Raw genomic sequence first — 18,076 nt, 5'->3', positions numbered from 1 at the left:
CTGAGTGCTGAAATAGTTGAACTGCCTGGTAAACTGTGTTTTTTGAGTGAAGGACATGCCTTGGATGTGTTGGTGTATTGTGGCCAACTTTGGTGGTATTTGGTCCAGTGGTTTTGTTGTTAACTTGGTCCTAATTATGCACAGAACGTTTTTATATCTTGTAGTATAATCTTGGGGGTCTTTTCTAATTCAAGACCTCCCCAAAAGGTATTATATAAATGTATATATATATAAAAGAGTGATGGCATCAGGGCAGCGGACAAAACAACAAAACTACAGGCCCCCCAACACAACCCATCATCCACGCCTCTAGGTTGATACAACAAAAAGAAAAGAAAAATAAAGTCCTAATTAGAGAGAGAGGAATAATTGCTTTTATCCAATTGCTGCCAGTTAGAAGGCTAAGCTCCTCCAACTTGGTCTCCTAGCAACCCAATAAAAAATAATAAAAAACACTAAAAATTAATAAAATAAAATACTATAATAACAGAAAATAACTAAAAATAATACAAGAAAATAATAAAAAATAATAAATAAAAATATAATTTACAATAAAATTAATTAAAAAATTGCAAATAACGTCAAATAAAAATTACACAACAATTTTTAACCAATACCACCACCACTTTGCCACAGCAACGCGTGGCTGGGCACAGCTAGTGTATATATATAAAAGTGATGGCATCAGGGCAGCGGACAAAACAACAAAACTACAGGCCCCCCAACCTCGAAATTTGACAACACAACCCATCATCCACGGCTCTAGGTTGATACAACAAAAGAGGGAGAGGAATAATAGTTTTTATCCAATTGCTGCCAGTTAGAGGGCTAAGCTCCGCCCACTTGGTCTCCTAGCAACGCACTCAGCCCAGGAGACAGGCAAAAGAGTTTGGAGAGACCCCTAAGGGCCATCCAGCCCAACCCTTTCTACTATGCAGCAGGACACAATCCAAGCATTCACAACACATGGACAACGTATAAATACTATACAATACTACACAAGGACATAGACCCCCTCTACCCTCACCACTTTCACAGTACACAAACAACCAAATGCATACTAAACATAAGGACAACCATACAACAGATATTCAATACCACCACTATCTCAACAAGTTCTCACCAACACCATCAGACAACGCCACAGCAATGCGTGGCCGGGCATAGCTAGTGTATTATAATTCTAGAATTCTCTGGATGCGTTCAAAATCCTGTGGAGGCCGAATGGCAGCACTGAGGGACCAATGCCTTCTCTTTCTCTCTTCCCATCCAGGACGAAAGAAGTTTGGAATAAATGCAACCGGCCTGCCCATGGCAACCATGGCTGCTGCCCCGCATCTCAACTCGGACGCTCTCCGCGAAGTCTTGGAGTGCCCGATTTGTATGGAGTGCTTCACCGAGGAGCACCTGAGGCCCAAGCTGCTCCACTGCGGGCACACCATCTGCAAGCAGTGCTCCGAGAAGCTCCTGGCCAACAGCATCAACGGGATCCGCTGCCCGTTCTGTAGCAAAGTCACGCGCATCACCAACCTGGCCCAGCTGAACGACAACTTGACGGTGCTGAAGATCATCGACACGGCGGGCCTCGGCGAGACCGTGGGCCTCCTGATGTGCAAAACCTGCGGACGGCGGCTCCCCAAGCACTTCTGCAAGGGCTGCGGCTTGGTCCTCTGCGAGCCCTGCAAGGAGGCCGACCACACGCAGCAGGGGCACGCCGTGGTGGTCATCAAAGAGGCAGCCGACGAGCGGAGGAGGGAGTTCGGGGCCAAGCTGGGCCGCTTGCGGGAGCTGATGGGGGACCTCCAGAAGCGGAAGGCCTCCCTGGAAGGGGTTTCGAAGGACCTACAAGTCCGGTACAAAACGGTCCTGCAGGAATACGGCAAGGAGGAGCGGAAGGTCCAAGAGGAGCTGGCACGGTCCCGGAAGTTCTTCACCAGCTCCCTCTCGGAGGTGGAGAAGGTCAACGGCCAGATCATGGAGGAGCAGGCTTATCTACTGAACATCGCCGAGGTGCAGATCGTGTCTCGTTGCGACTACTTCTTGGCCAAAATCAAGCAGGGGGACATGGCGCTTCTTGAGGAAACGGGCGACGAGGAAGAGCCGGAGTTGATGAACAGCCTCCCCAAAGAGTTGACTATGCAAGACGTGGAGCTTCTCAAAGTGGGGCGCGTTGGGCCGCTTCAGATCGGACAAGTGGTGAAGAAACCACGGAGCATCAACGTGGAGGAATCGCTGATGGAGATGGCAGCGGCGGCGGCTTCGGTTTCCTTCAGGGAAGTCGACGTGGCAGAGGAGGAACCCAACTCTCTTCCTAGTTGTCCGTCTCCCGCCAAGGCGAGAGTGCCCGAAGCTGCCACCAGCATCCAACAATGCCACTTCCTCAAGAAGATGGGCTCCAAAGGCAGCACGCCAGGGACCTTCAACCTGCCCGTCAGCCTCCATGTCACCCCGCAAGGAGAGGTCCTCGTGGCCGACCGCGGGAACTTCCGCATCCAAGTCTTCACCCGCAAGGGTTTCCTGAAGGAGATCCGCCGGAGCCCGAGCGGCATCGACAGCTTCGTGCTCAGCTTCTTGGGCGCAGACTTGCCCAACTTGACTCCTCTCTCGGTCACGATGAACTGTCACGGCCTGATCGGCGTCACCGACAGTTACGACAACTCGGTGAAGGTCTACACCATCGACGGGCACTGCGTGGCCTGTCACCGGAGCCAGCTGAGCAAGCCGTGGGGCATCACCGCCCTCCCGTCGGGGCAGTTCGTGGTAACGGACGTGGAAGGCGGAAAGCTCTGGTGCTTCACCGTCGACCGCGGGGTCGGGGTGGTGAAGTACAACTGCCTGTGCAGCGCGGTGCGGCCAAAATTTGTGACTTGCGACGCCGAAGGGATGATTTACTTCACGCAGGGGCTGGGGCTCAATCTCGAAAACCGCCAGCACGAACACCACTTGGAAGGGGGCTTCTCGATCGGCTCGGTCGGCCCGGACGGGCAGCTCGGGAGGCAGATCAGCCACTTCTTCTCCGAGAACGAGGACTTCCGATGCATCGCCGGGATGTGCGTGGACTCTCGCGGGGACTTGATCGTCGCCGACAGCAGCCGGAAAGAGATCCTGCACTTCCCCAAAGGAGGCGGGTATAATATCCTGATCCGCGAGGGACTCACCTGCCCCGTTGGCATCGCCATCACCCCCAAGGGACAGCTCTTGGTCTTGGACTGTTGGGATCACTGCATCAAGATCTACAGCTACCACTTGAGGAGGTACTCCACGCCGTAGGAAGGAGAAAAGGCGGGCCTCTTCCAGGACCGGACTTTGAGTAGTGTCCCACATTTCAAGAAGGCTGTGCCACAATCGTGTGTGCAGCTCAACACAAAAAGGCTGTCTCCAAACATGGCCACGTGCGTGCATGTGTTGTTTGTTGTTTTACGTGTCAGTACAGTAGACTCCCCGTTAACCGGAACTCAAGGAAAAAAAAAATTAAAATTCATATTTACTACCAAAGGTGGCACAGTATGTTAAAGCGCTGAGCTTATGGACCAAAAGGTTGCAGGTTCAAATCCAGGGAGCTGAATGAGCTCCCGCTGCTAGCCCCAGCTTCTGCCTACCTAGCAGTTCAAAAACATGCAAATGTGAGTAGATCAATAGGTACAACTCTGGCGGGAAGGTAATAGCGCTCCATGCAGTCATGCCGGCCGCATGACCTTGGAGGTGTCTATGGACAATGGCGGCTCTTTGGCTTAGAAATGGAGATGAGCATCAACCCCCAGAGTTGGACACGACTGGAGTTAATGTCAGGAGAAAACCTTTACTAATTAATAATAATAATAATAATAATAATAATAATAAAATACACTGGCTCTTTGGCTTAAAAATGGAGATGAGCACCAACTCCCAGAGTCGGACACGACTGGACTTAACATCAGGAGAAAATCTTTACCTTTATTAATAATAATAATAATAATAATAATAATAATAAAATACACTGGCTCTTTGGCTTAGAAATAGAGATGAGCACCAATTCCCAGAGTCGGACACAACTGGACTTAATGTCAGGGGAAAACCTTTACCTTTACTAATAAATAATAATAATAATAATAAAATAGACTGGCTCTTCGGCTTAGAAATAGAGATGAGCACCAACTCCCAGAGTCGGACACGACTGGACTTAACATCAGGAGAAAACCTTTACCTTTACTAATAAATAATAATAATAAAATAGACTGGCTCTTCGGCATAGAAATGGAAATGAGCACCAACTCCCAGAGTTGGACACAACTGGACTTAACGTCAGGGGAAAACCTTTACCTATAATACAGTTAACCTGTGTTATTGGCTTGCTGTGAGTTTTCCAATCTGTATAGCCATGTTCTAGAAGCATTCTCTCCTGACGTTTCGCCCACATCTCTGGCGGGCATCCTCAGAGGTTGTGAGGTCTGTTGGAAACTAGGCAAGTGGGGTTTATATATCTGTGAAATAACGTGTCTGCTTGAGACAAGTTTGAATGTTGCAATTGGCCACCTTGATTAGCACTGAATAGCCTTGCAGTTTCAAAGCATGGCTGCTTCCTGCCTGGGGGAATCCTTTGTTGGGAGGTATTAGCTGGCCCTGATTGTTTCCTGTCTGCAATTCCTCTGTCTTCTGAGTGTTGTTTAATAGCTGCAAGGCTATTCAATGCTAATCAAGGTGGCCAATTGCAACATTCACACTTGCCTCAAGCAGACAAGTGTTCATTCTCTCACCCTGGACAGTATTTTAAGAAAACTAAAATCAGGATAGTAAATGAAGAAGAACACTAAAAAAACCCTGGAATTCCAGACAAGAAACAATCAGGGTGAGCTAACATCTCCCAACAAAGGATTCCCCCAGGCAGGAAAACAGCCAGGCTTTGAAACTGCAAGGCCATTCAATGCTAACCAAGGTGGACCATTGCAGCATTCAAATCAGGGCGGATTTCAAACTGTTCCCGAATAGCAACAAAAAGACACCCATAATAACACAAATTGACAACCCAACATACAAAAACAAATTATGACCTAACAACTAAAATTAATTAAAAACGCTACCAGTTATATCAGTTTATATATATATATTTACGTGTCAGGAGCGACTTGAGAAACTGCAAGTATTAATATCAAGTCAATACTGACTTTGTACTACATGGGATATAGTATTTATGTGTTCTTGTTTTAAATGTATTGATACTGTATTTTATGATGTGAGCCGCTCCAAGTCCCTCCGGGGAGATGGGGCAGGATACAAAAATAAAATTATTATTATTATTATTATTTATTAGAAACACAACAAGACGAGTCCACAGCAGACACTTGGCTGGCTGTTGTATTGGGTCACACATCGGACACTTCCCAAGTGTCTAGGATTATTATTATTATTATTATTATATTTTATTTTATTATGACACAGCAAACAAGATAGATATGCTGGATTTCGTATCACAAAATCACGAGTCAAACACTTCCCAAGTGTCTAGGACTGTGTGATGTATTTTCGGATGATGCGTGCAGATCCCAGTCGGGTGGCCTTTTGCAGTTGTCAGATCGTGATTTTGTCAATGTCTATTGTTTCCAAATGCCAGCTGAGATCTTTTGGCACGGCACCCAATGCGCCAATCACCACCGGGACCACCTGCACTGGTTTCTGCCATAGTCTTTGAATAATAATAATTATTATTATTATTATTATTCAAAGACTTATTATTATTATTAGGCTTATTTCAATAGTAATTCTAAGGAGTCCCCCAGTGGCGCAGTGGGTTGAACCCTTGAGCTGGCAGGACTGCTGACTTGAAGGTTGGGTTGCTGACCTGAAGGTTGTGAGTTCAAGTCCAACCCAGGGAGAGTGGATGAGCTCCCTCTGTCAACTCCAGCTGGGGATGTGAGAGAAGCTTCCCACAAGGATGTTAGAAACATCAAAACATCCGGGCAACGCCCCTGGGCATCGTCCTTGCAGACAGCCAATTCTTTCACAGTTTCTCAAGTCACTCCTGACACGAAAAAAATTAGTAATTCTTAAGCAAGCAGATACTAAATTTACCTGTCGCCTATCGTTCCCCATGGATGCCGGTTAACTGAGAGTCTACTGTCGGGACACACACATCCTTCCTACCACTTTATGTGTGCAATACTCAAGGACTGTTTTCCTCTTCTGAGTCTTTTCACTCTGCTAGTTGGTAGCATTGTTCCATTATTTTCTCCACATTCATCACAATAATATTTCACCATTGCACTTGCTAGACATCGAATCTCCTATTTCCTGATGGTGCCAATATAACCCTCACCATGAACATGTGTTTGTGTGTTGTTCGGCGTGAAGTAGTTTAGCGTGAGTGCAGAAACACAACAAATAACATCCTGGGATAATGCAGGAGTAAACGTTTGTTGTTCCGGGTCTGTGGGGTGGAATCGATCGGAATATTGTTTTGTTGTTGATACCTTACCTGGTGGGAAAAAGTGTTTTGGAAGGTCATGTTTCTTGTGGAGACTTTTTTTGCCAGTGAGAGAGAAATGAGTAAACGAGATCAAGTGTGACAAATGATACGTTTAGCCGTCCTTCAATATCCTGCCTTCCACACCATTGCACTGCCTGATGGCGTTTCCACCGGTCCGCACTTTACACAAAAGCTACTTGTCTGCGTGATGGGGAAAGGGGGTTCTTATGTTATTAGGCAGGACTGCCATGTTGCCTGCAATTTAAGGCAACAGGTAGGTTGTCTCATCCGCCAATACGGCGTGATGAAGCATGAAACCACAACTGGGTGAATGTTTAACACGCCCAGATGGGATTGAGATACTTTTATTTCCTCCAACGTGGCTGAAAACAGCCTTGAGAGAAAGAAAAACCATGTGTTAAAAGTAAACGACACAGCTGAGCAGGATTATCAATGACTTGGGAGAGGGCACCAAATTGGGAGGGAGAGCGAATATTAGAGTTGTGCACGGAATCTGTTTCTCCCATTTTTTTCGGTACTTCGGGAGCACGTAACAGGAAACCCCCTCCCGGTACGAAAATCAGTTCGGCACGAAAGCAAGTGGGAGCCGATCCTGTCTCCAAGCCTGCTTTTTGGCATCACAGTTCAATATTTTTTATTAATTTCCGTACAAACAAAAAGTAAACCCTCCTTCTCTGACAATTACTCATCGCTCTTCCTTACCTGGGAGTGGGAAGCCTCCTTAAAATGCCTTGCAATGGAAAGATTGTGTGGCTGGTTGGCATGATGTAGCCTGGGAGAGAAAGCGTGCGTGTCTGCCAGTGCCACCTGCAGCCAAGCGCCTCCCTCTAGAATAGAATGGGGCATGCAGAAAGTGCACACCTGCCAGTGCCTACAGCCGAGCACCTTATCTGTAACAAGAATTTCTTATTCTAGAGGAGGTGCTCGGCTACAGGCACTGGCAAGCGTGTGCGCTGCTTTCTGGGCCTGCACACCACATGCACATTCTCTCTCCAAGGAGAGTGTATGTGGGGCATGTAGGCCCAGAAAGTGCACACACCTGCCAGTGCCTGCAGGCGAATGCCTCCTCTAGAATAAGAATTTCAGCACTGACAGGCGTGTGTGCTGCTTTCTGGACCTGAATGCCACACACACATTCTCTTTCTAAGGAGAGTACATGTGGGGCATGCAGAAAGCGTGCACACCTGCCAGTGCCTGCAGCCGAACACCACCTCTAGAATAATAATTTCTTATTCTAAAGGAGGTGCTCAGCTACAGGCACTGGCAGACATGTGTGCTGCTTTCTGGACCTGCACACCACACACACATTTTCTAAGGAGAGTGCATGTGGGACATGCAGAAAGCATGCACACCTGCCAGTGCCTGCAGCCGAATGCCGCCTCTAGAGTAAGAATTTCTTATTCTAAAGGAGGTGCTCAGCTACAGGCACTGGCAGGTGTATGTGGTGCTTTCTGGACCTGCACGTCACACACACATTCTCTTTCTAAGGAGAGTACATGTGGGGCATGCAGAAAGTGTGCACACCTGACAGTGCCTGCAGTCGAGCGCCGCCTCTAGAATAATAATTTCTTATTCTAAAGGAGGTGCTCGGCTACAGGCACTGACAGGCATGTGTGCTACTTTCTGTAGCTGCACGCCACACACACATTCTAAGGAGAGTACATGTGGGGCATGCAGAAAGCGTGCACACCTGCCAGTGCCTGCAGCTGAACGCTGCCTCTAGAATAAGAATTTTTTATTCTAAAGGAGGTGCTCGGCTACAGGCACTGACAGGCGTGTATGCTGCTTTCTGGGCCTGCACACCACACACATTTTCTCCAAGGAGAGTGCATGTGGGGCATAAAGGCCCAGAAAGCACGCACACCTGCCAGTGCCTGCAGCCGAGTGCATCCTCTAGAGTAAAGTATTTGAGAACACAGAACACATCATGTCAGACTACACAGAGAAGCCATTGAAATCCACAAGCATGTGGACAATTTTAACAGAAAGGAGGAAACCATGAAAATGAACTACTGGCTACCAGCATTTAAAAACTCTAAAATCCGGACAGTAAATAAAAAACAACATTGCACCACCAGGTTCTCTGCACATTGAAAAACTAGAGCAAAACATGCTGCAGGGTGTCTCTTCCGCAACAACAAGGTTTGTGCAGTTCAATAAACCCTTTCCCATGTTTTTGTGATAGAACCAGTTAGGAAATGACATTTACACCCCAGGAACAAAAACCATAGTGTTACAAGAAACACACACGCACACACATCTGCCAGCCCTTGGGTTGCAAATAGAGTGTGGAGCAGATGGCGGGGACTTAACATAAACGGCCATGTGGCTATTTGGCTCAAGCTCAGCAGTCAAGTGCTCCGTCAGCAGAACCGAGTGGGCTTTAAGTCCACTTAAATGAATCTACGGCTTTTCAAAATGCTCTCTGTAGTGGTGTGTTTGCGACAAAAGACGCTCCCTGGAACGGCGGACGAGGCGAGGCGCTTATTTATCAAGCACAATATTGCTTTCCCCGAGCCCGGAATAGTGAAAGCTGCCGGCAAGAGCCAACTCGTGAAAGCAGATGTTACAAAACGTGCCTCCGCCCGTCAAATCATAGGAAAGCAGCCATGAATGTAATGTCTAACAAAGGGTCGATACGGAAGGCAGACATTATGGCAATCAGGCTTTAAGAGAAGACACAAGATCAGGGGTCCCCAAACTAAGGCCCATGGGCCAGATGTGCCCCCCCCAAGGTCATTTACCTGGCCCCTGTCCTAAACTGTAGACTTTGAGTTGACCTACCTCTACCTGGTCTTTGAAGGTCTCTTTGCTTAGCCACGGCCTTATGAGACCATCTAGATGGCTTTTGGAGGTCACTTGCCTTGCCTATGGTCCTATGAGACCGTCTAGATGGTCTTTGTGGGTCCCTTTACTTATCTATGGTCTTCTGATGGCCTGATGAGATCATCTAGGTGGCCTCTGAGGGACCGTTTCCTTACTGATGGTCTTATGAGATCGTCTAGATCAGGGGTCCTCAAACTAAGGCCCTTCAAGGTCATTGACCTGGCCTCTGTCCTAAACTTTAGACTTAGGGTTGACCTACGTCTACCTGGTCTTTGGAGGTCTCTTTGCTTACTTATAATCTTATGAGATCATCTAGATGGTCTTTGAAGGTCTCTTTGCTTACCCACAGCCTTATGAGACCATCTAGATAGCTTTTGGAGGTCACTTGCCTTACCTATGGTCCTATGAGACCGTCTAGATGGCCTTTGAGGGCCCCTTTCCTTACCTATGGTCTCATGAAACCATCTAGATGGTCTTTGAGGGTCACCTTCCTTATCTATGGTCTTATGAAACCATCTAGATGGTCTTTGAGGGTTCCTTGCCTTGCCTATGGTCTTATGAAACCATATAGATGGTCTTTGAGGGTTCCTTTATGGTCTTATGAAACCATCTAGATGGCCTTCGCGGGTCCCTTTCCTTATCTATGGTCTTCTGATGGCCTGATGAGATCATCTAGATGGCCATTGAGGGACCGTTTCCTTACTGATGGTCTTATGAAATCATCTAGATGGTCTTTAGAGGTCCCTTTCCTTATATATGGTCTTCTGATGACCTGATGAGATCATCTAGATGGACTTTGAGGGTTCCTTTCCTTACCTATGGTCTTATGAAACCATCTAGATGGTCTTTGAGGGTCCCTTTCCTTACCTATGGTCTTATGAAACCATCTAGATAGTCTTTGAGGGTCCCTTTCCTTACCTATGGTCTTATGAAACCATCTAGATAGTCTTTGAGGGTCCCTTTCCTTATCTATGGTCTTCTGATGGCCTGGTGAGATCATCTAGATGGCTTTTAGAGGTCCCTTTCCTTACCGATGGTCTTATGAGGTGTCTATGGATGGACAACACTGGCTCTTTGGCTTAGAAATGGAGATGAGCACCAACCCCCTGGACTTGATGTCAAGGGAAAACCTTTACCTTTACCTACCTAGGCTGGCAGAAGCTGGAGCTGACAGTGGGTGCTCACTCTGCTCCCTGGATTCGAACCACTGACCTTTCGACCAGCAAATTCAGCAGCTCAGCAGTTTAACCCACTGGATAAGAACTAAAAGTCAACCTAATTGTCTTAAGTAGCAGGAAGGTTGACGAAGTTCCCTTGGGTAAAGACACAAGGATTCCGTGTCTGTTCTGCTGCGGATGCAATTGCTACATCTACTAACTGCGTAGAAGGGAGTTTGCATGTGTTTTCTGTATCTATCCAGGATAATTTGTTTTTTAAGACCCCGAGAACAGCCTTGCCGTCAGGGGGTGAAGCCGAGGGGGAGAAGATGGAGTGCTTTTAATAATACAGGACTCTTTTTTTTCCCTCCCCTTTTGATCGCAGTGCACGTTTAATTCAATTTTCTCTCTATTATGCAGCTTGGTAAAATGCTACACCGAGTCGTAATAAAAACCCATTATTTGTACAGCTGAGAAAAGGCTTGCTGGTAATCCACAGATGTGTACACCCAATGCAAATTTGGGTGGTCCGCTTCCTACTAAGGAAAACGGGGCTGTCTCTTAAGATGGAAAAATAAACTTAGTTGCTGGGATTTATAGTTCACCTACAACCAAAGAGCATTCTGAACTCCACCAACAATGGAATTGAACCAAACTTGGCACACAGAATTCCCATGACCAACAGGAAATACTAGAAGGGTTTGGTGGGCATTGCACCTTGAGTTTGGGAGTTGTAGTTCACCTACATCCAGAGAGCACTGAGGACTCAAACAATGATGGATCTGGACAAAACTTGGCACCAATACTCAATACGCCCAAATGTGAATATTGCTGGAGTTTGGGGAAAATAGACCTTGACATTTGGGAGTTGTAGTTGCTGGGATATATTTCATCTACAATCAAAGAGCATTGGAATTGAACCAAACTCGGCACATGACCAACAGAAAATATTGGAGGGATTTGGGTTCCTAAGACCATCAGAAATTTGTGTTTTCTGATGGTTTTTGGTGACACCTCTGAAACCCCCCTCTCAACCCTCCCAGGGGTCCCAACTCCTAGGATGAGAAACACTGGACTAGATATATAAAAATACCTGATGACAAATTGAAATACAAAGAGGTGCTCAACCATCCCTTTAAAACAGTGGTTCCCAACCTTTCTTTGACCAGGGACCACTTTGACCAGGAGCCACTTTGACCATGGACCACTTTGACCATGGACCACTTGGACCATGGACCACTTTGACCAAGGACCACGTTGACCATGGACCACTTGGACCATGGACCACTTGGACCAGGGACAACTTTTACCATGGACCACTTTGACCAGGGACCATTTTGACCAGGGACCACTTTGACCAGGGACCACTTTGACCAAGGACCACTTTGACCAAGGATGACTTTGACCATGGACCACTTTGACCAGGGACCACCTTGACCAGGGACCACCTTGACCATGGACCACTTGGACAGGGACAACTTTTACCATGGACCACTTTGACCAGGGACCACTTTGACCGGGGACCACTTTGACCAGGGACCACTTGGACGAGGGACCACCTTGACCAGGGAACCACCTTGACCAGGTACCACTTTGACCAGGGACCACTTTGACCTGGGACCACTTTGACCAGGGACCACTTTGACCAGGGACCACTTTGACCTGGGACCACCTTGACTAGGAACCAGGGAGTGTAAAAAAACGAGCCAATATAGTTTCCCCTCTCTCTCCCCGTTTTTATTATTTCTGGAGATGTTGGGCGGAGTGTCTAGGACAAATTGCTGAACTTTTCAAAATCTAACCTAATTGTCGCACTTCAAAGTCCCAAAGTTTATGGCCCTGCTTAATGATGTGTCTGGTTATTTATGGCGTCGCACAATGAGTCTGGCTGCCGAATTAATATACTTCCTTAAAGACCGTCATTGTCACAAGCGATAAAACGGAACCAATTCCCAGACAGCTCAATTATGTCGCATTTATAAAATCCTACCCAAAATCGCCCACTGCGTTTCGAAGGGGATTGTGCAAGCAGATGGCAGGGTGGCGGTGGATCCAGGCGATGTGGCGCAATGCAGAGAAAGAGCACTAAAGCACTGACCTCCAGGACATTCACCCCAAAGGGAATAATAATAATAATAATAATAATAATAATAATAATAATAATAATAATAATAATAATAATAATAATCTTTTTCAAAGGGTTGCATAGGGTGCAGAGAAGGGAATGCTAAGGTTTGTCCTCTCTGGAGACGCCTTACCTTTCTGATACTGGAGCCACAGTTGCTGCTGAACCTTCTTGCTGGGGAAACGGATCGTGCAGCTGAATTCGGATCCGTACAGGGCCTCTGCGATATAATGGGAGCCGTACTGCTGGATGAAGTAGAGCAGCTCTTCTCGGCTGCTGTCTTTGCTCAGGATCTTCAGAACATTTGCAAATCCTAAGGAGAACGTTGCAGAAAATAACAACAAGGGTCAGAGGCAAAGACAACAGAAAGACTGAAGTACTGGCGACTTGTGAGTTAATCCATCGGGATTGGTACATTCTGGATAAATGTGGTTTTTGGAGAGTTACAAAAAGTAATGCCTCCACCTTCGCTATTTGGGTTTGGATGGGAATATTTTAATAAATCAAGCACAGAAATAATCCTTAGAATGTGTTCTTTAACTACCACTATTCACTTTTCCACAAAATCACCAGACAATTGGATACATTTCTGCCAACGATGAACAAGTTTTCTGAAGCCGTCACGGAAGAAGTTGACACTCAGTTTCCGCGACCGGCGTCTCACAGGACCCATCGTGCACAGATCTTCCGATAGCCAAGCCAAGAAATAATGTGACCCACACGTTCTTGTGAAATGCCAATTATACTTGACATTTCTCTTTGAGTGATACGACGATCGTCCTGAATCAATCTGTCAACCTTTTGCTTGTGGTTGCTGTCACAGGACATCCAACTCTTTGTTTGTCATGCAAGTCTTTAAACTTACTTGCCCAATGAGGCACAGGACTCACATCAACACAATAACCATAAACAGCTTGCATTCTCTGATGAATCTCCTTTGGGGTGACACCTTCTGCTGTCAAGAATTCAATGACTGCACATTGCTTAAGTTGCATTGACCGACCGTCTGCGCAGGGTTCCATACTTCGCACTTTAACAACACAACCATTCAATGCTAAGGCTTCCTACTAAATGGAACCATCTGAGCAGGGTTCCATACTTCGCACTTTAACAACACAACCATTCAATGTTAAGGCTTCCTACTAAATGGAACCATCTGAGCAGGGTTCCATACTTCGCACTTTAACAACACAACCATTCAATGTGAAGGCTTCCTACTAAATGGAACCATCTGAGCAGGGTTCCATACTTCGCACTTTAACAACACAACCGTTCAATGTTAAGGCTTCCTACTAAATGGAACCATCTGAGCAGGGTTCCATACTTCGCACTTTAACAACAGAACGGTTCAATGCTAAGGCTTCCTACTAAATGGAACTATCTGAGCAGGGTTCCATACTTCGCACTTTAACAACACAACGGTTCAATGCTAAGACTTCCTACTAAATGGAACCATCTGAGCAGGGTTCCATACTTCTCACTTTAACAACACAACCATTCAATGCTAAGGCTTCCTACTAAATGGAACCATCTGAGTGGGGTTCCATACTTCTCACTTTAACAACACAACCATTCAATGCTAAGGCTTCCTACTAAATGGAACCATCTGAGTGGGGTTCCATACTTCGCACTTTAACAACACAACCATTCAATGCTAAGGCTTCCTACTAAATGGAACCATCTGAGCAGGGTTCCATACTTCTCACTTTAACAACACAACCATTCAATGCTAAGGCTTCCTACTAAATGGAACCATCTGAGTGGGGTTCCATACTTCGCACTTTAACAACACAACGGTTCAATGCTAAGGCTTCCCAGCAAATGGAACCGTCTGCGCAGGGTTTCATACTTCGCACTTTAACAACACAATCATTCAATGCTAAGGCTTCCCACCAAATGGAACTGTCTGCGCAGTGTTCCATACTTCACATTTTAAGAACACAACCATTCAATGCTAAGACTTCCTACTAAATGGAACCATCTGAGCGGGGTTCCATACTTTGCACTTTAACAAGACAACCGTTCAATGCTAAGGCTTCCCACCAAATGGAACTGTAGAGGAGAGTCTACTGAACAAGTCAGGACCTGCCGCACACCAGAACTGCCATCTGTTGAGGAGTTACGAAGGTGGGGGCACTACTTTTCATTCAACCCTCATACTATTAAATATTAGCCAAAGTTAATAGGTTTCTGGGAGTTGCAGTTCAAAAAACCCAGAAGTCCAAATTTTGGAAACCACTGATACAGGCTGAAGAAGATGCAATCTTAATGCAGTAGACTCTCTGTTAACCTGTACTCATGGAAATGGGAAGATGCCAGAGAAATGTAGTTTCTGGTTGCTTTGGAGTTATTATACGAGCTTTGGCAGTGTGTTTGAGGAAACCTGCCATCCTCTGCAGGAGAACATAACATTTTCCCAGCTGGAGAATATAACATTTTCCCAGCTGTAAACTTCCATGTGATGTGCTCACCTGCTGAAAGGGCGATCGTGCTGAGCTTCACTCTGTATAGGTTGCTTCGAACCCGCCAGTGCTGCACCATGGGGTAGCCCATGGCTTCGTCATAATGGATGTCACCTGCGGAGAAAGTGCCAGGATTCAGACAAGACAAGGAGACATTGTTTACTCACACCACAATTGCTTTCCCTACCCTAAAGGAAACATGGATGGATTTTTCATTGCTTTCCCTGTCCATACATGAACATTACAAAGCTTTACCTGTGGTATATTTTCAGTGGCTCTGAAAATATACCACATTGTTCACATCAATGGGAACATTGATGGTAATTAATTACATGCCACCGTGAAACCATTTTTAGGGTTTTTCAGGCTGAAGTTGATGGGATTTCCAGTTCCAAGCATCTGGAGAACATGTGTAGGCTGCTACAAAGGCTAATATTTTGTGTATTGTTGAAGGCTTTCGTGGTCAGAATCACTGGGGTGTTGTGTGGTTGTATGGCCGTGTTCTAGCAGGGCACCCTTTACCTCCCCACCGAAGCAGTATCTATTTATCTACTCACATTGTTGTTTTTGAACTGCTAGGTAAGTAGAAGCTGGGGCTGATGGCGGGAGCTCACCCCGACCCACGGTTTGAACTGCCCACCCTTCTGGTCGGCAATTTGTTTCATTGTCTTGCTATTGTTATTCTATTGTTGTGTTTGGGCATGGCCCCATGTAAGCCGCCCCGAGTCCCTTTGGGGAGATGGGGCGGGGTATAAGAATAAAGTTGTTGTTGTTGTTGTTGTTGTTGTTGTTGTTGTTGTTGTTGTTATTATTATTATTATTATTATTATTATTATTATTATCTTCTGTCGCTAGTGGTTACTCTGTGAAGCTGTGTTGTAGAGTTGATATATTAATCTGTTGTGATTGTTATGTATTTAATATTGTTGTATTTTATACCGCTGTATTTTATTGTATGTTGTTGGGCTTGGTCCCCATGTGAGCCGCCCCGAGTCCCCTCGGGGAGATGGGGCAGGATACAAAAATAAAGTTGTGGTTGTTGTTGTTGTTGTTGTTGTTGTTGCCACAGCTCTAATGCACTTTTGGTGCAAACTGGGCATCTCTGTTATGCTCTGTCCAATCTGTTAATTTTATGATACTCATCTTTGCAAGCTGTATTGTGGAAATCTAGGAGCTTAAACTGCTGAGCTGCTGAACTTGCTGACCGAAAAGGTTGGCGGTTTGAATCTGGGGAGCAGGGTGAGCTTCTGCTGTTAGCCCCAGCTTCTGCCAACCTAGCAGTCTGAAAACATGCAAATGTGAGTAGATGAATATGTACCGCTCCGGCGGGAAAGTAATGCTGGCCACATGACCTTGGAGGTGTCTACAGACAACGCCAGCTCTTGGGCTTAGAAATGGAGATGAGCACCAATCCCCAAAGATGGATATGACTAGACTTAATGTCAGGGGAAAACCATTACCTTTAGTAAAGTAATGTTGAACAGACCCTAACCCAAAGAGATCCTAACCCTAAGCTCCTACCTGTGAGTAGCTGGAGGTTGGGCAGAGGCTCGGAGAGCACACCGCGGCACTGCTCTTCGACCGGCAAAGGGATGACCATGAGCGCATCAGCCAACTGGGGAAAATCCTTGATGAAGTTGTTCTCTCTGCAAAAAAAGAAATAGGAGGACTCAGAAACAAACAGCACTAACACGGTATATGGATTAACTCCTCAGTAGAGTTCCTACAGGTAAGAAAGAAAAGGTCTTGGTGAAAATATGTACACAATTTTCAGGAGAGAAAAATAAATAGTACAACTCTTTGGATGCAAGTGAAACGTCAGGAAATAATACTTCTAGAACATGGTAATACAGCCCAGAAAACTCACAGCAACCCAGTGATTCTGGCCATGAAAGCCTTCGACAACACATTGAACCATCTCTAAAGTTTGATGTGTTTCTAAGACACCCTAGTCCAGGGGTCCCAAAAACTAAGGCCCGTGGCCCTCCAATGTCATTGACCTGGCCCCTGTCCTAAACTGGAGACTTAGGGTTGACCTAAGTCTACCTGGTCTTTGGAGGTCTCTTTGCTTACTTATGGCCTTATGAGATCATCTAGATGGTCTTTGAAGGTCTCTTTGCTTAGCTACGGCCTTATAAGACCATCTAGATGGCTTTTGGAGGTAACTTTATTTATCTATGGTCCTATGAGACCGTCTGTTTGGCCTTTGAGGGTCCCTTTCCTTACCTATGGTTTTATGAGATTGTCTAGATGGCCTTTGGGGCCCCCTTTCCTTACCTATGGTCTTATGAAACCATCTAAGTGGTCTTTAAGGGTTCCTTTCCTTATTTATGGTCTTCTGATTGCCTGATGAGAGCATCTAGATGGCCTTTGAGGGTCCCTTTTATTGCGCCAAAATGCTAATGTGTATGTGTGTGTGTGTAAAAGAAATCCCTTGAAAGATTCTTGCAAAGAAAGAGCTCTGCAAAAAGGGAGCTGACTTTTTGCAGAGAGACAAGCCACGCCTAAAACAATGTTTTGGTTTGATGGCAGTTGGCAGGCTTTGTCAGTTGGGAATCTGGGCTTGCAGGGAGAGCACAGAAAAGACAGGCTCTCTAGCTACGGTCAAGTAGCAGTTTAGATATGCTATGCTGGGTATATAGAATGCTGATTGATTAGTTATTGATCTTATGCAACTACAAGGACATTGTACGATTGCTGAACTGTTTATCTAACTTCAACTCAACAAGTAAAGTTTCTTTGTTCTTTCAAATCCTCTGCCTGGTCTGAGTCTTTTGCACATGGTGTTAACTGGACGCTGCTGGTTCCGCTATACACACACCTGCTAACACCTTTCCTTACCTATGGTCTTATGAGACCATCTAGATGGTCTTTGGAGGTCTCTTTGCTTGCCTATGGTCTTATGAGACCATCTAGATGGTCTTTGAGGGTCCCTTTCCTTAGCTATGGTCTTCTGATGGCCCTATGAGATCATCTAGATGGACTTTGAGAGTCCCTTTCCTTACCTATGGTCTTATGGGACCATCTAGATGGCCTTTGGAGGTCT

General features: G+C 45.9%; 2 protein-coding genes across 4 annotated transcripts in view; one reads left to right on the top strand and one right to left on the bottom strand.

Annotated features, from left to right (window-relative positions):
• The window catches only part of trim32 (tripartite motif containing 32), a 9,519-nt gene extending 2,975 nt beyond the window's left edge, over window positions 1-6,544 (top strand). The window contains exon 2 of the mRNA XM_003227866.4: window positions 1,274-6,544. Within this exon, the coding sequence (XP_003227914.3) occupies window positions 1,312-3,270 (1,959 nt within the window). The 5' untranslated portion in view covers window positions 1,274-1,311 and the 3' untranslated portion in view covers window positions 3,271-6,544. The remainder of the gene's footprint in view (window positions 1-1,273) is intronic.
• Window positions 1-18,076, bottom strand: part of astn2 (astrotactin 2) — a 615,168-nt gene that overhangs the window by 101,071 nt on the left and 496,021 nt on the right. For all 3 annotated transcript variants that reach the window (XM_062959683.1, XM_062959682.1, XM_062959684.1), the window contains exons 14-16: window positions 16,552-16,676; window positions 15,040-15,144; window positions 12,702-12,881 (exon numbers count right to left, since the gene is read on the bottom strand). In XM_062959683.1, coding sequence (XP_062815753.1) covers window positions 12,702-12,881; window positions 15,040-15,144; window positions 16,552-16,676 — 410 coding nt within the window. The remainder of the gene's footprint in view (window positions 1-12,701; window positions 12,882-15,039; window positions 15,145-16,551; window positions 16,677-18,076) is intronic.

This window comes from Anolis carolinensis, unplaced genomic scaffold (assembly GCF_035594765.1).
Source record: "Anolis carolinensis isolate JA03-04 unplaced genomic scaffold, rAnoCar3.1.pri scaffold_7, whole genome shotgun sequence".
Lineage (NCBI taxonomy): Eukaryota > Metazoa > Chordata > Lepidosauria > Squamata > Dactyloidae > Anolis > Anolis carolinensis.
The sequence above is the reverse complement of the archived record's forward strand: the minus strand, read 5'-3'. Positions and strand labels throughout refer to the sequence as shown.